Below are 24,635 nucleotides of genomic sequence, written 5' to 3' on the forward strand. Positions count from 1 at the left end.
GGGTAAGGTTCAAAGGTGATGGTCTTCGTCCCTAGCTTTGTCACCCACTAGCCTCCAACTGGCAGTGTGAAAGGGACATGAGTGTATCTGGGAAAAGGGAGGTGGAAGGGCCAAGGAACATAAGGGGATAGGTTTACTATGCCTAAAACACCTCCTGTTTCAGCTGTGACCAGTTGGTTCACTGGGGGAGAGGCTGTCCTAACTGTCCTTCGGCATTAGGTGGAAACCCTGAACAGACTATTTTCCTTCCCTCCGCAGCAGTTCCCTCAATACTAGGACAACCTGAGAGGAAATGATTGATCCATTAACACCTTAGTCCCCATAAATTAGAAATTGTAGTGTAGCCAGTGAGTTTCTAATGGACAGCCTACCCTTGTGTTATTAATACTAGTGTCAGCTGATCAGCTTTCAAACTTTGATTTCTCCTTTCCTCTTTTAGGCTTGAAAATTGATGCAGTTGGCCTTTCAAAGCAAAGAGTAGCTCAAGTGTTTCCTGCCCCATTACAGTATCCTTGGTTTTAATTTCTGATCAACATGCCTTTCTGTACTGCCCCTTATCACGTGTTAATCTCTTAGGTTGTTGTCTCCTATGAAGGTTAAAACTATACTGTGTATTGTACGCCTGATGGTGTTTACTTAGATGTGCCTAAAAAAATGGTTTCGAGATCTTGCTTGATTAAACTTCCTCCTTTGCAACTACTAAAACCTCAACTTTTTCCCAAAATGTACTTCAAATTTAAAACATGCTTTCGCTCCCTTTTAATCCAGTCATGTAAGTGAAATAGTCTGTATCCTCCCTGCATAGCCTGTCAAGATTCCCCCAAACCCACAGCGTAAATACCAGTAGCGGCTACTCTGCTAAGGTGGAGGAGCATCGCCCTTACTGCTTTTTTGCAGTGAAACACAGAGAATATAAAATAATGATAACTTGTGTTATGATCATATTATTTTCTCCTACTTCCACCCCCACCCACAGCTTTGCGTGAGGGGGCAGGAGCAGGGGGGAGTGGTAGCACCCGCCTAAAGTGCTCAATGACTGCTTGGACGGCCCTCTTGGGCCGCCCAAAACAAATTTATGCACTTTGCATGTTCTCCATGCAGGCTGCATTACAGCCTATGTGGAAAACATGCTTAGGCCTCCAGTCAGCATCTGAGCGCCGAAACATGGTGCTCAGACCAATCACAATGCTGCTAAGGCAGCGTTGTGATTGACTGACTGGGAGCCTGGGTGTGCTTCATGTGGCCAAGCGAGGGAGGACTACGAAGGAGAGACGCAGCGAGAAAGTAAGTTTAAAAAATGTTATGTCATTTTTTTATAGTTGCGTACCTCCACCTCACCCATCGTCCTGCCCCCGTCCTCCTACCTCCGATCCGTGCCGGCTGCCGCTGGTAAATACCCTTGTATTCCCTACTATCCCCTCTGAGCTGAAACTATGCAAGTAATTTGCCATGTTATTCTGCTTATTCGACCTAGATATTCTCTTTCCCACTTGCAGGATAAGGATCCTTTCCTGCTGAACAAGAAACCCAGTGTGGAGGGGTAGTTATGTGTATGTGCAGTGTGATGTGGAAGGTTAAGGGTGGAATTTGGAGTATGATGTGGGAGAATAGAATGTGGAGAGGGGAGTTGACGGTTGGAATCCAGTATGATTGCATTTCCGGGGCTGCTACTGGTGTTATCATCTTTATTTGAGATAAATGCTGGGGAAACCTATCCCCTCTTCCTGTGCTTTTGTATAAGAACTCTGTCTTAATACACAGGAAATAAATATACCTCTTAAACAAAGAAGTGTTTGCTAGTTTTTCAGTTCTGAATCTTGCAACCATTTTGTCCTGTGTACTGCCTACCACCACACATTTCACTGTGGTCGATTTGTGTTCTGTTTTGTCTTCTGTTCAAATATTCCCTAACATCCAAATTGTGTTTATGTTGAAACTGAAGCACCTAGATTGTATTAGAATTCCAGAGGGGTGCACAAAGTCACCCTGCATTGCTTCGCCCACCCAGCTCCCCTGGCATGCCCTGCTCGCCGTTGCTCCCTGTCACATAGTGACTCTAAGTTGCTACCTCAATCTGCATCCCTTCTTCTTCCCAGCCAGACCCGAGTTAGACCTGTCATCCTTACTGTGGTCTTCCCCCAAACATTTTGTCTGCTAACCTCCTCTTTTTGCTGTATCTTTCTGTTGGCCTTAGGACCCTGAGAGCACTTTACCACTGCTTACCAGTGCTAAAGTGCATGTGCTTATCCCCTATCATGGTAACATTGGTGTATATACAGTTTACATATTTATTTTGCTTGCAAGTCCCTTGTACAGTGGTATACAATATACCCAGGGTCTGTATCTAAATGCTACTAGTAGGCCTTCATCACTGATTGTGCCAACCATTCAAGTAGCCTTTGAAACCTGTCTCAGGCCTCCCATAGTACGGCCTGTGTATGCAGTGTACTGCCACTTCGACGTGGCATTTAAAACCACTGATCAAGCCTTAAACTCCCCTTTTATCACACATAAGTCACCCCTAAGGTAGACCCTAGGTAAGGGCAGGGTGCTGTGTAAGTAAAAGGTAGGACATGTACTGGTAAGTTTTGCCTGCCCTGGTAGTAACAAACACCCCAATTAATTTTCCACTAGTGTGAGGCCTATTCCTCTCAAATTCAAGCATTGTGAGGCAAGCATTGGGAATTCCTTGATGCACTTTTAAGATGTAATTCCTGATTAGGATGGAGTAGCTGCATTTGTTTCATATCTTTGGAATGGTAACGATAAATCCCCTTTACTAGTAAAGTTGGATTTAACATTACTATTCTAGAAATGACACTTTTAGAAGTGGACATTTCTCTGCTCTTACTGCTCTATGTGCCTTCCAGCCTTTCTCCAAAACACGCCTGGGGTGGGTGACAGCTACACTTTGTGCATTTTCTCTAGACTGTGACAATCACAGGAAGGGTGGGTGTGACAGAGGACTCATCTGCATTCTGATTGCTCTTTCTGTGCAGGAAGAGCGAGGAGCAACTGACACACCTGAGTAGGCAGTGTCCTGTGTCCCATGCAATGGGCTGATTACCCCCTACTGATCAACTTGAGCCAGGGCTGAGAAGAGTCTTCAAGGGTCTGCTTTGAAGTCACCCCCCACTTCAAAGGCACAACTGGGTACAAGTACTGGGGCTCTGACCGTACCAAGACAGTACACTACAGGACCTGTGAAGAACTCTGCTAAGAGTAAAGACTGCTTTGCTACAAGGATTGCCACTCTGCTTGACTGCTGCTCTGGAAGAACTGCTTTTCTGCTTTGCTGTGCTGCCCTGCTCTGTCTGCTGAGGACAAGGACATAACCCATCTCACTTGAACCCAGAGTGACTCCACAGGCTTGCTGACTTGCACCCTGTTCTGCAGTCTTGGGGCCGTCAAAGATTTCCTTTAACCCTGCAACAGCCCCTGGACTCTGCTGTCTGTGAGTCCTGCCCTGCCAAGTGGTGTCCATCAAGTCCTATGCCCTTCAAATGTGATTTCTGCTGTATAGAGGCATGAAAATCGACGCAGTGACGACTGTGCACCGATTCGGACCGACACATTGCCCTTCGACACAGGAGCCGACTGACGACATTGTTTCGATGGACTGCATAGCTTGGTGACGACGGACAGAGCTGCTCAACTATGACCCAGCATCTGCATCATAAAGGGTTCGTTGACGAAGCCTTCATCGCCTGCGTTGATCGGAACAGACGCATCTTCGAAGTCATCAAAGGTACTGTTTCAGGGGGACCTGCATGAGTCCTGTAGCTGGCCTGCCTCCCATCTGTCGGCCTGAACTTTGGATTTACCCCAAATCCAGCACAACCAAATAACCCCTAAGCACTATTTGCTTCTAAGCATTACTTTTTTATTTAATCTGTAAAAAATTGGAACTCAGGTTATACTTATTGGAATTTAGTCATGTTTTACTCATAAAAATATCTATTTTTCTAACCCTGTGTGGAGTATTTTTGTGATGTTTTCATTGTGTTACTGTGTGTGTGTTGCACAAATACTTTACACGTTGCCTCTTTAGATACGCCTGACTGCTCTGTGCCAAGCTACGAGAGGGTGAGCACAGCTTACCATTTAGTGTGGGTTAGCTCACCATGACTGGAGTCGTGGTTCCTGCTTGGACAGGGTGCATACCTCTGCCAACTAGAAATCTCAGTTCTACCAGCCTGGAAGCTGCAGTTTCCTCTTTTGTATACCCCACTCCAACATGGGCATCCTCAATCATGGAGTGAAATGGCCACTGCAGCATCATGACTCGTGCCTTCTGTTGTGCGTGCATATCCGTCATCATGCTTTAGATGGACATTTTGGCTTTTTTGTGCTTTTCTTGCCAATGCTCTTCAACATCTGCAATACTTTTTTTTTTTTGGTCTGTTTTGATGATACTGTTCTGCATTGGCAACATGCAGTGGTAAAACTAAAAGATCAGCTAATGTCTTTCAAAGGTGAGACCTATTGTCTTTGCCAATATATGTTACCTTAGTGATGAACAAGGTGCAGTGGCCCTAAGGCTATTACCGTCCGGCTCAAAGGTGACTCTGTCTATGAAGGAACGCAGGGCAGGAGCAGTGTGTTCATCCTAGGCAAAAATAAAATGGCAGCCTGCCTTATATGCATGTTATGTTGGTGTGAGTTCTGGATTTATTTTTATTTGCCCCTGACTGTCTCTTCCAAGGAGATGGTGGCATAGTGGGCTTTGGCGGATCAGCAGGATGCTCCTAATCATCGTCATGACTATAACACCATTTATCAAAAAAACAGACTTTCATATTTGCTATCGGGAAGCTTAAAGGTGTGCATCATTTATATGAGCTTTTGATATAAAAATCAAACATTATTCAGTTGATTTGCAAGTACTAACATGCAGTTCACCAGATGTCATAAATTGCTTTTTTAAGTGGTGAACCGTTTGCACGTGATCATTTAAGTCGGTTCTTTATATTTTCTTTCTTAGTCAGCTTGTTGGGATAGTAGCTAACAATGGAGAACTCACACATGATGCATCTTTGAAAGGAAGCCATTTTGTACAGCTATGCAACCAGAGAAACATTCCCATTTTGTTTCTTCAGAACACTTCTTCTCATCCATCACTCATGTCCCATCTTTCACAGGTATAGTGACAAAAGACCACATGTAAGCTTGAAAAATATATTTTTTTGTTCAATGCTAATTTAAAAATATTTGCAATGTTCTGTTCCCTGCAAAATCAATTTGATAGGCAATAGATGTTTGGTACTAGCTGTCATACCACCTTATACTTGAATGGGTCTAAAATAGGACAGTGTTTGTTCAGAAACAGAGGTTTCTAAAGAAATATTATACATCTACATAAACGAGGCACTGTAAATTTGTTCTACTGTCCAAGCAAGTGTTTATGCTCTCCTTCTATGTAGTATAGGTGGGCAAAATATTCCACCTCTAGCTTAGACTCTGCTAATCATCTAGCTACCAGAGTTAAGGTGGATGCAACAATAGGCATGTACACCAGAAAAACTTGTACTGTGTATCAGAAATGTTCTTAAACATCACGAAGAGAAGAGGGCCCAGCAGCAGAAAATCTAGCAATATTTAGAGTGAGGGGTATTTAAAAGAATGAATGAAAACCATGATTAAAAGATACTTTAAGCAACTGCAGACCAGTTAAGACCAGACATAGCACCAAACGAGCCATTTAGAGTCAAAGGTGACCTCAGCCCGAGATCCCTTCAGCCTATAAATACTGAATTTTTCAATCAATCAATCATAGACATTTATAGAGCGCACTACCTACCCGTAGGGTCTCGAGGCGCTGGGGGGGGGGGGGGGGGGGGCCGTTACTGCTCGAACAGCCAGGTCTTGAGCTTCTTCCTGAAGGAGAGGTGGTCTTGGGTCAGGCGCAGGTCGGCAGGGAGGGAGTTCCAGGTCTTGGCGGCCAGGTAGGAGAAGGACCTTCCTCCTGTGGTGGCTCTGCGGATGCGTGGGACGGCGGCGAGGGCGCGGCTGGCAGATCGGAGGTGGCGTTTGGGAGCGTAGAAGTTGATTCGGTTGTTGAGGTAGCTCGGGCCTTGATCGTGTAGGGCTTTGTGTGCGTGGGTGAGGAGCCGGAAGGTGATTCTTTTGTTGACGGGGAGCCAGTGCAGGTCTCTCAGGTGTCCGGAGATGTGGCTGTTCCGTGGGATGTCTGAATTTTTAAGGCTTTAGTCTACAAATCTTGCTTTAGGAAATATTTTCAAACTATTATAATTTAATGCCCGGCTACGGTATGATTGCTAGCATTTAGAGAGTAAAACCAATAGGTATGGAGGAGCTCTGAATGGATCTAAGAAGTCAGAGCACCCATAGGCTCCTGTAAAGCTCTTTAGTCGCCTGTGTGTCCTGGAGCTAGCAGGCAAATAGGACTTGGCCACCTTGGTAGAAAAAGTCAGAAGTAGAACCCATGAATGGGTGGAGCCTTCCCCAGTTTGACTGTGATCCTCCTTCCAGAAAGCTGCCGCAGTCTAAAGAACTGTATTTGTGAGGAGTAGCAACCATGCAGTACCATTCCAGAAAGAAGCAAGATGAACTTCTAACCTTTTTTTAAGTGAGACGTCTTCCACTACTACCTGGCTATGGGGAAGAGTTACAGTTGGCAGGCAGGCCGTAGGTGTTGTGAAATCCCCAGCTCCATTGACTCCACCTCACATCATAGAGTCGACTTGGTGGAATTCCTCAGATATGTGGCAAAAGGAGTATGTGGGAGGCTGACACCTCTAAGTGATATTGATTGTTTCAACCATTGTGTAAGGGGCTATTCCAGACTAAAATGCTACTAATCATACTAAACGAGACCTGAGATGAACCCCCAAATCTGATAAAGCTTTTCAGCATATAACAAGGTTTCCCTAAATGACTATGGGTTGAAGCCGGTCAGAGAATGTTAAAACCTTTGGTGCTGAATGTGGGGTTTTGTACTAGAGATCATGCCACATCTCTGCTGCATCTGGCAATCCACCTATCTGACAAGCAGAGACATTTAGCCTTTTGCGGAACTTCTTTGTGTTGCACTGTTTGTCATAACTCATGGAAAGGGGCAGAGGATTTGTGCCATTAAGGTGCATCACCACCTGGGCTGAAGAAGGAACAAGTGGAAACAATTAATTGAGGCCAAAGCTCCTTTAGCTATAAGTATTTGGCCAGTGGGTTTCCAGTCTTCAACTGCTCCTCTTCCAGTGATCACTGTAGGGGATGTGGAGACCATCTGACGGGACTTCCAGGTGAATGGACCTTAAGAGAGGTTTGTTTGAACTACATAGGTAAGTTCATTTCATGCCATGTCCTTGGAGAATGCTAGGGTTTTGGTGGCGGGCGACTTCAACTACTGGCCCTCAGACCCCCAGGAATCCTCCCTCTCCTGTGAGTTCACTGACTCACTGCTTGGTTTAAATTTCTCCAAACACATCTTCGCAGCCACACACAATAAAGGCCACACATTAGATCAGATCTGGTCCACTAACCTTGACATCCCCTCTCCCTTGGTCTATCCTTGCCCCTGGTCTGATCACTTCTTTATTTCCTTCCCCTTGCATTTACTCTTGCCTACCCGTCCTCCGATCCCCCATAACCTTCAGGTTCGAAATTGGAAACAGGCTGACATTCCCCATTTCCACTCTATTCTTGCCTCATCATCTCTCCCTGACTATTCTGATTTGGACTCCCAAGCCACCTCTCTTGATCAATGGCTGTCCTCTGCCTGTGATGTCGTTGCCCCCATCAAAACTGTTAAGTCCAAACGCCCCCACGACGCTCAGCGCTGGTTTACCTCCACTCTTAAGGCGGACAAACTCCGCCTTAGACAGGCCGAGCGCCGTTGGCGGCGGAATTATGACCCTTTACTCCAAGTCACGTATTCTGATTTATTAAAGGCTTACAAACGGTCGATCATTTCGGCCAAATTATCTTATTTTTCTCAGAAGGTCTTGACCTCGGCATCTAAGACCAAAGAAATTTTTTCTATTGTAGCTGAGCTCTCCCTTCCTGATCGGGTCACCCCTCAGCCCCTTCCCTCACAAGCCCTGTGTAACTCTCTCAACTCTTTTTTTTTCCGACAAAATCTCCGCGATTAAAAATAACATTCCCCTCACTACTCTGTCTCATGATTCTGTTCTCCCCCCCGAATCCCCACTCGTTATCTAAATTTCCCCCCATCTCCCTGGATACTTTTCTCTCATTGCTTCAGACTGTGAGCTACGGCTCGCCTAACGATTGCTGCCCTACGTCCATCTTAAGAGCTGCCTTCGCGGCTTGCCCCGGCCCCCCTCTTGATCTCTTAAACCAATCTCTTCTATCAGGCTCTGTCCCTAATGCTTTTAAAAGCGCTGTGGTGGTTCCCATTTTAAAAAAACCGGGCCTTGACCCCTCCACGTTGGCCAACTACCGCCCCATCTCCCTCCTCCCTTACTTAGGAAAGGTCTTAGAGACATATGTCACCCGCTGCCTCAGTGCCTTTATCGAGGAAACTCATTTCCTCGACGACCGACAGGCTGGGTTTAGACACGCCCATTCCACTGAGGCAGTTGTGGTGGCAGTTATGGACACACTGAAACAGGGAGCTGACAGGAATTTGTCCCAGGCCCTTGTACTCTTAGACCTCTCAGCCGCTTTCGACACGGTCGACCATGGTATCTTGGTCGACCGTGTCAGAAATGCTGGCATTTCTGGCTTGGCCCTGTCATGGGTGGTATCTTTTCTTCATTTTCGTTTTCAATCTGTCCGGCTTTCTTCCTTCTCTGCCCCTCTATCCTCTCTTTCCTGTGGTGTCCTCCAGGGCTCTGCTTTGTCCCCGCTTCTGTTCAATCTTTATATGCAGCCCCTTCTTGTCTCCCTTCGTCAGTTTTCACTTATTGCTTTTAACTATGCAGATGATCTGCAGCTTATTTTTCCTCTTAATTCTTCTCCCTCCTCCTGTTCTAATTTTCAAAACGCCATGCTCTTCATCTATGAGTGGATGAACCTTAGTCAACTTAAGCTCAACCCCAGTAAAACGGAGCTGGTGGTGACCGGTGGTTCTCTTACTCCCTGGTCTCCCAACTTCTGGCCTGTAGCTTTGGGTTCCCCTCCCTGTTAAGTGAACACAGTGAAGAGCTTGGGGGTCACTATTTCTAGTGACCTCTCAATGCGGCCTCACATCAACACCGTCACTTCGGCTTGTTTTTTCCATCTCCACCGAATCGGGAAGATTCGCAGGTTTCTATCTCAAGAGGCCCTTATTCTTGTTATCCTTGCCCTCATCACCTCACGTCTAGATTATGCCAACTGTCTATACGTGGGGGTCCCTGCCTGCCATCTTTCCCGACTCCAACTGGTCCAGAATCAGGCTGCCAGACTAATTTTTCGGCAGCCTAAACATCAGCATGTCACCCCTTTGCTGAAAACTTTACACTGGCTCCCAGTTGCACAGCGGTGTGTTTTTAAAATGGCCTGCACCATTTTCAAATCCCTGTTTTCATGCGCTCCTGCCTTTATTTCTTCCTGCTTACTCGCCTATGTCCCCTCCCGTCACCTCAGATCCTCGGCTCATAACCTTCTGATCACCCCTAGGTTTAACCGCAAGAAACATGGAGGAGCTTGCTTCTCCTTCCTTGCTCTGGCTACCTGGAATTCCCTCCCTCTTGCCATTCGTTTGTCTACCGATTATCGTTGCTTTCGAAATTCTCTAAAAACTTACCTGTTCCGTCTGGCGCATGGCTAGCGGCCCTGCCCCTGAATATTCTCCTCCCACCCGGTCTCGAGCGCCAAGAAACTAATTGGTGTATGTGCGCGGTACCAAATCCTTTTTAATAATAATAATAATAATAGAATAAGCTCTAAAGAGGCGTAACCAACAACTAGTGGAACAGCAATAAAGGGCATAAAATAGATCAAAGAGAAATAATGTTCATGTTCATGTTATTTCCTGGTTGCAGGGCACACAGAATAGTGTCAGTTTGTAATTGACAATCTGGGCAAAGCTTCTCTTGAAACAGATTCAACACAGATTTTTTTTACCTAGCTGCACAATGATCTTCCTCAGTATGTTCTAGCTTGCATCCATTACTGGACTGTCAACTAAAACATAATTTGTAAGTAAAGAGGGGAGCTTCTGTTAATTATTATCAAGTATGGAGTTTTCAAGACTTTTGCTTGGCTTCACTACATCTGAGCCATGATCTGAAAACTCTGGATCCATTTCTAATAGGCGTGGACACCTCTCCCGATTAATTTTTAGATTGAAGAATAAAACGCAATTTGTAAAACCTTACAGCAGTGAAAAACATCCAAGCTGTATCAAAAGTTTAGATCTTGACTTAACCCTTTCGATGCTAATGACGGAACGGTTCCGTCATGAGCATCGGTTGAGCTGTGCTCATGACGGAACCGTTCCGTCATGACCACACCCATTAACATTAGGGGTCAGCACCAGGTGGTAAATCGTACCGCACTGATGTGGTTAAGTTGCATGCCAATGAAAACTACACATCATTGGTGTCAGAAAGTGGGCCTTTAATTCAGGGAAGGGGTACCCTCACCAACCTAATAATCATACCCTGTTTATGTTAAAAGACAGTTGTTATAGCATCTCTGCTCAAGTTCATGTAGCTGTGGTACAAGCATTAGGCAGTTCCTCAGAGAGAAGTGTATTAAGTTTAAGCAGTACCAACAATACTGAGGTCAAGATAACACAATAAAATTCCCAAACCAGTTTAGAAAAAATAGAGAAAAACATTAATAATATTAGTCTGATAGGGCAAACTGGAGATGAGAATTTTAAGTTTTTTAGGCAAAAGCGTCCAGAAAAAGTAAAGCATGAATTGAAATGATCAGTTTGTGGTTTATCAGTGGTCAGTTATGTCAAGCAGATCACGCCACTTACGTTGTTTACCTTTGGACTTAATATGCAATTAGGTTTCCATAGTTTTTGAGAGGGGCAAGGTCCAAGACTGAAGCAAGAAGGGTCCCTCTAAGGCAGATACGTCATTGAGCTTGCACTAAAGCCAATGGTTGTGGTGCCAAAAGCTCAAAATGAGACAAAGCTGGGGTCACTATGTGCTGGGATAAATTTGTCTCCTCACATCTATCCAGGATTTTATCTACAGCCTTAGGCATGAATTTGATTCTCACACACAAGTAACCGTTTACATGAGGTTCCATTGATCCAGAATGCATTGCGGAAAAATGTTCAGAAAGAGACAAACCTGGTATTCTTGCCCTTATATGGGGCACCTCCCCTGGGAAGCATCAGCACTTTGTCCTGGTTCTTGGAAGGTGGAAATAAGGGCTAAAGACCTCTTCTCCATCATGCGAGAATTTTTCAAACCTGACAGCGAAACAACAGACGCCCCACCATCTCAAGGCCTCTGCAACAGATTCAGCTTCTTCTTTCACCTCAAGATCAAGACACTTTATGACAACTTCGATGATCAAGACCTCTGCACCGTCTCAACTCCCACCCCCAACGACGCCATCCAACAGACCCTACTCACCTGGACCCTGCTCACAATAGACCATGTAAAGCATCCACTTTGGAGCACCCTCAGACCCCTATCCGCCCCACATCTTCCACAAGGCCGTCATAGCCTTTGCACCCGAACTATGTCAAACAATCAACTGCTCTGCTCCATCGAGACTGCCTCATACCCTGACGACTGGAAGCACACCGAAGTCAACCCCCTCCTCAAGAAACCCACCACAGATCCGACTGACCTCAAGAACTTCAGGCCCATCTCGCAGCCCATTCGCAGCCATGTCATAAAAAAGGCCCTCAACACCCAGCTATTATACTTCATCGAAGCCAACAATGTCCTAGACATCTCCCAATCCGGATTCCACAGCACTCAGACCACCCTCCTCGCAGCCACTGATGACATCCGTGCCCTCAGCGGCCCTCATCCACCTGCACCTATCAGCATCCCTCAACACCATCTCCCACCTCACATTAGCCAGCAGACTCCACGACGCCGGCATCCGAGGAAAGCCCTAGACTAGATACGATCATTACTCACATGCAGATCCCAGAGTCAGACTCCCACCCTACTTCTCAGAACCGACAAAGACCAGATGCAGAGTACCTCAAAGATCCTCCCTCAGCCCCACCCTCTTCAACAACAACATGGCCTCCCTCGCTACCATCATCATAAATCACGGGCTCAACATCATCTCCTATGCCGATGACACCCATCTCATCCTCTCCCTCACCAATGAACCTTACACCACCAGGCACAACTTCCAAGAAGGGATAAAAGCTGTTGCATCCTGGATGAAGAACCGCTGCCCGAAACTCAACTCTGGAAAAACAGAAGTTCTCATACTCGGCTCCACCCCCTCAGCTTGGGACGACACCTGGTGGCCCCTGCCCTTGGAAACTTACCCACCCCGACTGACCATGCACTTAACCTATGCATCATACTGGACTCATCGCTCACTATGAACCTCCAGATCAACGCCGTCTCCTCAGCCTGCTTAAACACACTCTGCAAAGCATTCAAATAGATCCCCCACAAATCCAGAAAAACAGTCATGCATGCCCTCATCAACAGCAGACTAGACTACGGCAACCCCGTCTATGCCAGAATCAGCAAACAAAATCCTCTCTGAAAACTCCAGACCATCCAGAACGCCGCAGCCAGACTAACCCTAAACTACCCCAGGCACAACCACATCACCCAACACCTCCGGGATCTACATTGGCTCCCTGTCGAAAGAAGGATCACTTTCAAGCTGCTTACTCACGCGTACAAGGCCCTCCACAACATCGGAACACAATACCTCAACAACAAGCTCTCCTTCTATGCCCCCAAGACAAACCTCCATTCAGCCAACCTCTCCCTGGCCACCATCCCACCCTACCTCAGGAACAGAGCGGGTGGAAAGTCCATCCCCTACCTCGCAGCCAAGCCCTGGAAAGCCCTCCCTCTCCACCTCTGGCAAAGCCCTACACTTCTCTAGTTCAGGAAGGACCTCAAGACCTGGGTCTTCAGATTACCCCAACGGAACTGCATATCCCCCATCCCCGTCCCCGAGCGCCTTGAGACCCTAATGGGTGAGTAGTGCCGGAGCCCTGGGGAGCTGCCTGGCTGTCTTGATTCTGGACTCCTGTTGCTCTCCTCGGCGATCGCGTTTCGGACAACCTGGTGATTAAGTGGCAAAGTGCCGGAGAGCTGGAGCACTAAGGGAGTTTTTCCTCTGCTTCACCCCCATTTTGGCCACACGTATTGAGACTGCAGACACACCCGGTGTTAAGAACAGTGAGAAGAAAACAAGTTCTTTATTTCATTAACACCAGCACAGGGACACAAGTAATGAACACAACACCCGGCTCTTCAAAGCCGATCCCCCGGGGAGCTGCTGACTGCCTCGCCCCTCTGATTTTGCATTTGTTGAGCTGTGGCAAAATTGCTCTATTGCCTCCAGCCATTTTGGACCTTCTCCCCCCAAAATGGCAGCTCCTGATAGTCTCCACACAAAGAGGACTGCTGCCTGAAAACAAACAAAGACCCTTAACTGGACCCTAACCAGGCTTGTTCCTCAAACAGTTGCAACAGAAAGAGGACTGCACCACCACTACAAACTAGGGCCTTTCTCTCTCGCTCAGGTGTCGGCCATCTTGCAGTGGCACTGACCGACTGTATCTACCTTCAAAAAACCTGAAAGATCCTCAAAATAAATAAATAAAGCTGGTTCTCAATCCAGCCAAGCTGCCATCTCCGTAAAAGTTTCACAGTCCTAATGACCATGGTCATAATGACTGCTGCTTACTGATCCAGGTCTCCCGGAGTGTGCCCAACCCTAGCCAACATGGTTGGTCCTGGTCTGACCGCCTCCGAGTCAAACCCATACACCCTGGTTTACCCCCCCCCCCCAAACTCTCAAAAGCCGCTACAAAAGCCTTCAAACCCCTCAGATTGAAAAACCATCTTGAGTCACTGATCTCGGACCTAAGCTTCTCTGCGGACAAAGGCACTATCATTAACAACCTCATTTTCTATTCCAGAAGAATCCACTCTTGGCGCAATACCATCTCGCTACTCCTCAATGTACTCTCAATTAGCAACCATTCCCTACGGACTAAGCTCACAATAGTGCCCTCAGCAACCCTGCGAGCCGACCTCACTATCACCCTCTACAAAAGCGGCATTGTATTGATCCAAGCCTCAACCAAAAACCTTAATAAATTTGCAGATCTCTTCACCACCCTTCGTAACCATGTACACGACACTGGGAAGATGACCAACACCCAGCCTGACGTTAATCTGACCCCCCTGCCCAACACGACTAACTTCCCCCAAGGCACATCTCTAAGAGTCTCCAACGCTGTTACTCCCAGCTGTCCCAACTCATCTACCGGCCTGGTTGTAGGGAAGACGACCAACTCCCGTCCTGGTGATCCTCCGACCCTCTTGTCCAACATGACTAACTTCCCACAAGGCACCTCTCTAAGAGACTCCAACTCTGTTCCTCCTAACCCCCCCAGCACACCTACCGGCCTTGCTAAGACGTCCACCACGAGACCTCGGGTCTCCTCACCGCTCTCTTCCCCCTTGGTCCCTACTGTTTCCAACACAGCACACCCTGATCCCTGCAGTCTTCCTACCAGCCTCCCCAACGCAATTGACCCGAGACCCTTGATCCCCTCCCCTCACGCTCCCCACTCTGACTCCACGGTCTCCAACACAGCACACCCTAACCCCCTCAGCCCTCCTACCACCCTCCCAAACGAAATCGACCCGGGACCCTTGGTCTCCTCCATTCATGCTCCCCACTCTGACTCTAAGACCAGTACGCCTCCAATTACTCTTGCGGATGCAGGTCTAGCTAGCCCCGCTAACACTCAATCCACCCCTTCTAAGAACCCTAACACAGTCCACCCTAACCCTCCCACCCCCCCTCCACAGATATCCACACTCTGCACTCCAGAGCCACTTAAATAATTCAGAGCATTCACTTCTCCATCCTGGATCTAACGAACCTCCTTCACCTCGCCGAACTCTCCCTCATCAGCCTCAAGCCTCAGCTGAATTCCTCTTCCCCTCCTATCCCAGAGCACCCCAAACACCCACTACCGACATCCTTGCGGCACTTTTGCCCTCATAAGCACCCTAACTGCCTATTGGAGGAGGAAACCCTTGACCTCGCCCTCTCCTACAACCTTTTCCTCATCATTACAAAGCCGCTAGACCTCACTGAAAAGGAAATCCATGACATTCTCCAGGACCATAATGCAGCCTCAATAACTCCTTGTCTATCAGACGTGAGTGCTGCACACCCCATCTGCACGGTCGCTATCAACCCCTGCAGATCAGCTCCCCTCTGCAACAGAAGGGTGATCAGAAGCAATCTAGTGCCTGTACACCTGTCTGCCCCGACTCCCGACACCACCTCCCTCCCCTCCCTGACTGGTCTCTTAATTAACTGGCGATCGACAGTAAAGCATGCCACCGATATCGCTGCCCTCATTCTGAACAACAACTCCGACTTAGCTATTCTAATAGAATCATGGCTCAATGATTCCTCATCCCCATGCCTTGACCTCTTAGTCCCACCCAACTTTAACATTACTAGGCTAGACCAACCACATAACAAGAAAGGTGGCGGCATCGCCTGCATCTATCGCTCTAACCTCTTGTCACTGAGCTTCTGGCGGACACTACCGATGCCTGTGAATATATTGCCCTCTCAATCTGCAGTAACACCACCCATCTATGCAACCTGCACATCTTTTACCACCCCCTAGACATGAAAGACCCCTTCACTGACCACCTCAAGGAAATTATCACAGCTAAGAGCTCCCTCAACACCAAATACATTTTCCTCAGAGATGTCAACCTGCACTGGAATGATCTCAAGGATCCTCATGTCAACGCCATTAAAGACCTCCTGGCCGACGAAGCCCTGACCCAAGCTTGCTCACTCCCAACACTCTCAAAAGGGGCCACTCTTGACTGGATCATCTCTAAGGAGGCAACCGTCAAGCTTATCTCTATAGACCCCTGTGACTGGTCTGACCACCACGCCATCACCTTCCTTCTACCTGGCACCCACAAGATAAGAACACCACAACCGGTGCATCCTAAACGCTGGGTAAGAGACACCACGAACCTGGACCACAAGGACTTGAGATCCGCTGCAAATCCGACCTCCCCCCTCCCCCCACATATCACATTGGTCAGTGACCTCAATAATCTCTACTCTACAACAATGTCAAACATTCTGAATGACCTAGCCCCTCTTAAACTAAAAAGAACTCAGGTCAAAGATAGAAACCCTTGGTTCACGGGGTCCCTCAATAACGAGAGGAGATCCCTCCGACAAGCCGAAAGAATCTGGAAACAGCACCCCTCAGCCGCTCACCTAAAACTTCTCCGACAGGACAGAAATACATACAACAAGAACATCCTCAACTCAGAGCGGAACTAGGAAATACCCAGAACAGACCACTCAAACTCTTTGAGCTGGTCAATCATCAATCGAACAAACTGACCAAAACAGTGAAAGAAAACCCCAAGTCTCTCATCTCATCTGAGGAATTCTCCTCGTTTTTCGCAAACAAAATCAAAACCCTAGGTAACAAACTTAGTGCTGCCTCACTATCTCTACCGACCCGTGACCTTCCCCCTCCTCCCCCCCTGCCTCCACAGTCCTCACCTAAGAATCTAGCACATGGGACCAACTTCTCACTCTACGACGAAGAGTCTGTCGCCAAAATCCTTTCCACTGTAAATCCAAACAACCATTTCAACGACCCGCTCCCTTCTAACTGTCTTGCGACCGCTGCCCAATCCATTATTCCTACCTGGACTGCGATAATCATCGCCTCTCTCCGGTAGTGATCAATCCCGGACTCTCTGAAAACGGGTCAAGTCCTCCCCATTCTGAAAAAGCTGTCGCTGGATCCAGCCTCCCCAGACCATTTCAGACCAATATCCAACATTCCTCTCTTAGCTAAAGTGTTGGAGAAGTGTGTGCAACTGCAGCTAAGTCACCACATCAACAACTTCCATCTACTCAATGACTGCCAATCTGGTTTCCGACCTGGACACAGCACTGAAACCACCATGCTCCACATCGTCGATGATGCCCTACAAGCCCTTGACCAAGACAAAACCTGTCTCTTAATCCTCCTAGATCTATCCTCGGCCTTCGACACGGTCAACCATGAGATGCTACTCGAATGCCTCAAACTTAGGAAGGGATTAGATTGCACTGTCCTCGACTAGTTTAGTTCCTACCTCCAAAACAGATCTCAGAGATTCCTTATCAACGGCAAACTGTCCGCTCTCTCCTTGGTCATGGTGGCAGTCCCTCAAGGATCAACTTTGTCCCCCACCCTTTTCAACCTCTATTTAGAACCCCTTGCCGAGGTCCTTCGCACTGCAAATATCTCCTACCATATGTACGCAGACGACACTCAGATCTACATAAAAATCTCATCTCTTGAGGAGATCCTCACCTTGAATGAGGCCCTGATGTTGACCGTCCAATGGCTCTCCTCCAACCAACTCAAACTCAATGCAAAAAAAACTGAGTTCCTCTTAATTTCCCCACCTAAAAGCAACTCTGAGATCCAGACATGGATTAATGCTATCACAGCCTTAAACTGCCCCCCAACCATTGTGGACCCGGCCAAATCTCTGTGTATCACCTTGGACTATAACCTAAACATGCGATACCACATCAACTCAATGGCCAAATCTGCCAGATTCCACCTGAGCTACCTATGGAAATTGAAACCATTTCTTGACGCTCCCGATCTAAAACTTGCAGTTCAATCACTAATTATTTCTAGGCTGGAATATGGCTGCTCCACCCTTTCTGGTTTACCCAAGATCTCCCTAGCACCCTTAAAAGCCTGCTGCAGTGCAGCTGCCAGACTACTTACCGGCACAAGGAATTTTGATCACATCACCCCTCATCTGAAATCGTTGAACTGGCTTCCTCTCGAGGCTAGGATTCATCTCAAGCTGGCATGCATCATGCACAAGGCCCTACACTCAAATTCCCCTGCGTATCTTGCACAGAAACTTGTGATATCCGGAGGAAGCAGAAACTCACGATTGGCCAGTGCCCTCCTACTCCAGCCTGCACGCTTTCGGGGAAAAAAAACTTTTAATCGGGCGTTCGCTGGGGCTGCACCAAGAATATGGAACTCCTTCCCACCCGCCATCAGAAGAATCCCCTCTCTGGCACGCTTCAAAAAAGAGGCCAAATCCTTCCCCATGGATAAATTCCTTGACTAAACCCATTTCACAACCACCCCATAGACTACTGCCTCCATCCTGCGACCTCGCCCCACCAGGAAACCGGAGTCCATCATCAACAATCGTAATATTGACTATCCTTGTATCCTCCCATCCCTCTTGTATCCAGCAACCCCTCCCCCCTAATTTACACTTCTCTTGTGTTATCCTCCCTATTGTTTGACTCTGTGACTCTGTAAAGCGCTCTGATACCCTAACAGGTCAAGTTCGCGCTCTATAAAACACTAAAATAAACAAATAAATAAAATAAACCCCTGATTAATTGATTGCCTCAAAATTCAGGGCTTATTTCTGATCTCTGTACAACCAGGAGCTGGTGTGAGGATCGGAATTACGAGTTGTTTGAAATCTGTCACAGCCTCACAGTTTTTTCGTGATACTTTCAGCAGGGCAATCCTAGCAACATTTGTCATGGGAAAATGTCTGGAATGTTTTCTTAAAACATACAGAATTCAATGTGCTAAATACCAATTCTGCATTTTATGCCTCATTTTCAAGTTGATAATGCAGAATAGGAGGTATTGACCACATACAATAACTCAACCAGGTTTGGCAAATACCTCACCCTATTCTGCCCATACTTGTAATGAGGGCTATAGTCTTTCTTTTTTCTAATTGCTGGGAACGTTCTTGTTTGTCACTCCTGCAGCTCTCTTGTCCTCAGGAAAAGGTTCCTTCTAGGCAGCAGGTCTCTCTCTCTCGCTAGATCTCTCTCTCGAATCCTTGAGGCCTTTTCTTCCAACAGAGTTGTCTGTACTCTAAATGTTGTCTTCCCAAGTCCAGTATCATCCTGTGCACTCAAAATTGACTGAAGAATTTCAAACACCCTGTCCTGACTATTCTCTTGCACTGTGCCCCCCTCCTTTTTAGCACCTTCTCTTTGTTTTATTGTGCAAAATTCACAGACTTCAGAGGTTCTCCCCCTTCCTCCATCTTGAGGGGCACGGGTTCTCCCCTGTCACTCGTCTGGGATGTTCAAAAGCTAGATTTGAATCATGCTGTGCTTGGAGCCAGATATTCTAGGTTGGAGCAGTTCCTGACCGTTTCATTTGGCAACACTAAGTCAAATACATTGTTACCAACTGTTCCTGTCCTCCTCCCAGATAGCCATTCTCTGATAAGTGGCCACTTGTTGATAACACCATTTGCTACTTGCAGAAGAGTCATTAACTCCCAGCTATAAATGATTATTGTGCATCTGGAATAGGTCTAAGAGTAGGGTGACCACATTTTAAGAACCAAAACCTGGTTGGCGTCCGATATACAAGTAGTACAAAATGCTGACACTGACCTTAGACATTGACAAACTGCAAATGACTACCTACAGATACAGAGGAAAGACTTTCCTGGCTCCCCTCACCAAACCTATACGGAAAACGAGACTTTCAGAGGTTGTGCACTTTACTCCAGTTTAAAAAGTGTACACTATTCAAGAAAAGAGAACGAGGATCTCAAGTTGTTATATGCCGCACATATCATCTCATTGAGTCCACTTTACTTTGCGTTTTGGAACTCATAGTCCTGTATTTATCTTGGCATAGCAAGACTAGAAGTTACAGTAAGACAATCCAAAAGACACAACCAAATAAGCTTTACTTATGTTTCTACAAGGGGAGGAGAAGATTGGGAAATTAGGCATGCCCCTTTTCCAATTTAGTATATAGAATTGCACAACGTGTCAAACTCCCTCCCCTATGCTGAGTCTTAACTTCATGCTGGTGAGCTGGGGCTTTGGCAGCTGTGCTACTTCAGTGCTGATTTTCCCCTCATTAAAACCTTCTGTGCTGCACATAGGATGCAAGGAAGTGCAGCAGGCGACACATTATGGCGCTGAACAGTTGCTATTGATATGATGAGAGAGGAAGGAAATTTGAGCATCCAAATATTTTTTAAGGAATGTACACTTTTACCCAACCCTCTCTCAAAAACCAAGACATGTTATCAAATCATCAACAAGTGTTGGATGCTGTGACAGTAATTAAAAAACTGGGACTCTCTGGGATACACCTGGGATGTCCGCTCATCCTAGCGAGAGGCAAACTGGTTTCTCTCAGATAGCACAGAGAACACTTGCCTCTACTTCAACCACTGCATTCGACTTTTGTCAACTAAGTGAAAAATGGCCTCGAATAATTTCTCTAGCAATTTTGCCAAGTCGAAGGTATTAAAGAAGTATTTTATTCCAATCTAGACATATTCCTAGTAAATATAGGTTTACTGAAGGTAACACTACCTTGAAGGCTGCCTTTGGACAAGTGTTCACTGTTGGGCATTTTACTCCAAGCATGCAGTATGCCAAATGCCTAAATATAACATTGTTTGAAAAGGGCCTTCTCTGAAGGGTCACCCCAAACTTTTTGCCTTCCTCTTCCTCTTTTTATGACCTACTTTTTGCTCGTTTTAGAACAGTGCGCTTTTTACCACTGCTAGCCTGTGCTAATGTGCTTGTGCTGTCTTCCCTAAACATGGTAATATTGGTTTAACTCCAAATGGCATGTTTCATTTAGTTTTAGGACTCTAGTAAAGTGCACAACATGTGCCCTGGGCCTGTAAATTAAATGTTACCCGTGAGACTGCAGCACTGAGTGTGCCACCCACATGAGTAGCCCTTAACCATGTCTCAGGCCTGCCACAGCAGAGCCTGTGTGTGCAGTTTACTGCCACTTCAACATGGCATTTACAAAATACTTGTCAAGCGTTAAACTCCCCTTTTCTTACACGTAAGTCACCCCTAAGGTTGGTTCTAGCTAGCCCATAGGGTAGGGTGCTGTATAAGTAAAAGATAGAACATGTACTTTTAAGTTTTACATGTTCTGGTAGTGACAAAAACTACATTTATTTGTCACTACTGAGAGACCTGCTTCTTTCATAGGCCAACATTAAAAATTCCTTCAAATACCTTTAAGCTAGAATTCCTGATTAGAAAGGAGTAGCTGCATCATGTTGCATATCTTTGAAATGGTAAAGATAAATCCTTTTTACTGGTAAAGTTGGATTTAACATGGCTAATTTAGAAATGCTGCTTTTAGAAAGTGGACATTTCTCTGCCCTTACTTCTCTGTGTGCTTTGCAGCCTTTCTTCAATTCACATCAGGGCTGGGTGACAGCTACAGCTTGTGTATTCCCTCCAGACAGCCACAAACACAGGAAGGCTAGGTGTGGCTGAATACACATCTGCATTCTGATTTCCCATTCTGGGCAGAAAGAAAAGAAGTAGGTAACATTTGCACTTTAATAGATAGTGGCCTGACCCCACACAAAAGACTGATTACACCCCATAGATAGCCTAGGGACATGACTGGGGTGATTGGGATACGTGTGCTCTTCAAAGACACTTGTTGAAGTCTCCCCCACTTCAAAGGCACATTTGGGTATATGTTCTGGGTCTCTGACTCCACCAAATCAGACACTTCTGGATCTGCAACTGATTCTCTATCAGAAGAACTGCTGTGCTGCTCTTAGGACTCCTTACTGGACTGCTGACCTGAAAGGCCTACTTTTTTCTTGTTCTTCCCTTCTGCCTGCTGCTCTCTATCTCTGCTGAAGGAGAGCTGAACTCTGTTTCTACATCCTAGTGTGCTCCAAGGGCTTGTTGGCTTGCTTCCTGAGACTCTGGTATATCAAAGTCTTGAGCCTGGTTCACTGGAAGTGGATCCAGATTCTTGCATCATGGAAATAGATGTACCTCCTGTCTACGTGTAGCAGAACCGGCACATCAAACCAATTGAGGGAGTAGTATCTGTGCATCACTCGCGGAACCAGCCCATCAACTCGATAGCCCCAACACAGCAGAACCCCGCATTTCCACCTCAGCAGCTTAGAGGGATCTACGCATCCCCTTGACTGTGTGGAGAAACCCGGTGCGGCTCGGCGGCTGAACTGACACATTGCCACCACTGTGAATTTGGCATCTACACATCACTCTACTGCACCCCGCATCTTGCTAAGGTACTTAACTCAACAGGGCCTGCGTTTGTCCTGTAGCCAGCTTGCGCTCCATCGCAGACAGCCCGAGCCTTTGATTTTGCCATGGTCCAGCGAGACCTCAAGTGACCCTTAAAGCGGTATTTGCTTCTAAGCGCTACAACTCGTTTTATTCTTCAAATCACATCTCAACCTGTGCATATTGGATTTTTGTCGTTTTGGTCTTGTTTTATTTATAATACTTTATTTTTCTAACCTGTTGTGGAGTCTTTTGTGCTGTTTTCACTGTTACTGTACGAGGTATTGCACACCTATTTCACACATTGCCTTCCAATTTAAGCCTGCCTGCTCTGTGCCAAGCTACCAGATGGTGAGCACAGGATAATTTAGGTTGTGTTGTGACTTACCCTGACTCAGATTGTGGCCCCTACTTGGACAGTGCGTATTGTCTGCCTACAAGAGACCCAGTTTCTACCAAATATATTATATTACAAATCACCCAGCATATATTAAAAGCACCCAGTAATGGTGCAGTAGGCCACAATACTTTTGTGGAGAGTCTGACTACCAACAAAATAAAATAAAGTCCAGACAGAGTTGAAAAATCTGGAGTAACCATGCAGAAAAGTCGCACACATGAAATGTTGCTTTTAATTGACTCTGAGATTAGGCCATCCCCAATATTTTACTGAACCATCTACCTTGCGAGAGGTATGTAGGAAAGATCTAAAAAAAGGCCTAAGGATGTTGGACTAGTCGCGGCTGACTGCTGAAAATTGTGAAACCCACAGTACAAGATAATCAACTTATAATAAGTGTTTTTACCCTTAAACCATATTTAACATTTGTACAAGGAGGTTATGATAGATTTTTATTAACAAGATTCAGGTTGGGAACACTGCCCAGAATCGGTTATGATAGATTTTTATTAACAAGATTAAGGTTGGGAACACTGCCCAGAATCGTTAGTTTTCCCACCATGAATGATTGGTCACGAACAATGGTTTTATGTCCCTGTGACAATTCCTCTAAACAATCTACCATCCATGTTGTCTTTTTCTGCAGATTTTATTGTCAGATTAGGAAAGTGTGGATTATCCCTATTCTGAAATCTATGGGAATCAGACAGTGCTGCCCAGCGTTCATTGCCCTGCAGTCTTTGGATAACGTGCATGTGATATGGAGAGTTGCTATGTTTTAAAACAAAGTGGTTAGTCTCAGGAAATCTATTGTTAATTAACTTATTTTCTTAGCGTTCTCTTGTCATATTTTAAATGTCTTACGTGCTATGATTTTATCTTGCTTTTTTTGTCAAACCTCTTTTTATTGGCATTTCGTAAAAAGTCACAGTTTGATGTTGCAAGATGCTCAGCGCAGTGAGCGGCCACAATAACACAATAATGAAAGAACTGGGCTATGGGAAAAGGCAAGGCATATGTCCACGTCAACTTCTCGCATGATATTGCTAACAGATAAGTACAGATTCTAGCAATGGAAGACCTGGATCAAATCGCATAGCTTAGTATTTTTAAAAGGACACCAGCCCAATCCACCTTTCTTTTGTGACGGTATGCGTTTGTGTCCGGCTAACGGGAAGGAATGCAGCAAAAAGATCAAACTCCCTAACTAACAAGAACAAGAAACTAAAATAGAGAAAAAAGAAAAACGAACCCCACTCCTCCCCCCTCAGGGCGGTGGTGGCGGCATGGTTCTCAACATGTATAGAGTCGGAGTCGGTGAGTCATTGGTGGGCTAAAATTGGAAGAGGTGCATTTCTCTAATAGACAGAGGGCAGACAGCCAGGGGCAGACCACGTGATAGAAATGTGACCAGGGGGCCCCACTTGTACTCCAAGTTTTTATAGTCCTTTCTAAAAATGTCAGACAGTCGTTCGAGGCTGAGAAGTCTCTTAAGTCGGGAGTTCCACAGGGATATTGCAGGGGGCTCCCTTCTCTTCCAGGCCACCGCTATAGCCAACTTGGCTGCTCTAATACTCATCCACATGATAGCTTTATCAGCCCTATTTTGGTGTTCTAGCGTCGGATCTCTAAGGCCCAGTAGACATTCTGCAATAGTGTCCGGGATGGGATAGCCTAACATTTCTTTGATGTGTGCTAAAATTTCTTCCCAGAATGGGGGTATGGTAGGGCAATCCCACCATATGTGTCGGAAGTCGCCTAAGAGTCCGCAGCCCCTCCAGCACCTGTCAGAAGTGTGGGGGAAGATCGTCTTAAGCTTGGCTGGATGTAGGTACCAGTCCATCATGGTCTTGAAGTGGGCTTCTCCCAATCCTATGGAATGGTTAAAAGACTTAATATCATACCATAGCTCTGTCCATTCCTTATCTGATACATCCCATAGGGCAGGGGTCTCCAAACCGGTCCTGGAGGGCCGGATCAATGCCAAATTTTTAAAATAACTACATGTATCTCA

The 24,635-nt window shown here is 46.2% G+C and overlaps 1 protein-coding gene across 1 annotated transcript in view; it reads left to right on the forward strand.

Annotated features, from left to right (window-relative positions):
• The window catches only part of LOC147747372 (methylcrotonoyl-CoA carboxylase beta chain, mitochondrial-like), a 299,929-nt gene that overhangs the window by 199,367 nt on the left and 75,927 nt on the right, over nucleotides 1-24,635 (forward strand). The window contains exon 8 of the mRNA XM_086953849.1: nucleotides 4,985-5,141. Coding sequence (XP_086809975.1) covers nucleotides 4,985-5,141 — 157 coding nt within the window. The remainder of the gene's footprint in view (nucleotides 1-4,984; nucleotides 5,142-24,635) is intronic.

This window comes from Lissotriton vulgaris, chromosome 1_1 (genome assembly GCF_964263255.1).
Source record: "Lissotriton vulgaris chromosome 1_1, aLisVul1.2, whole genome shotgun sequence".
NCBI classification, from domain to species: domain Eukaryota; kingdom Metazoa; phylum Chordata; class Amphibia; order Caudata; family Salamandridae; genus Lissotriton; species Lissotriton vulgaris.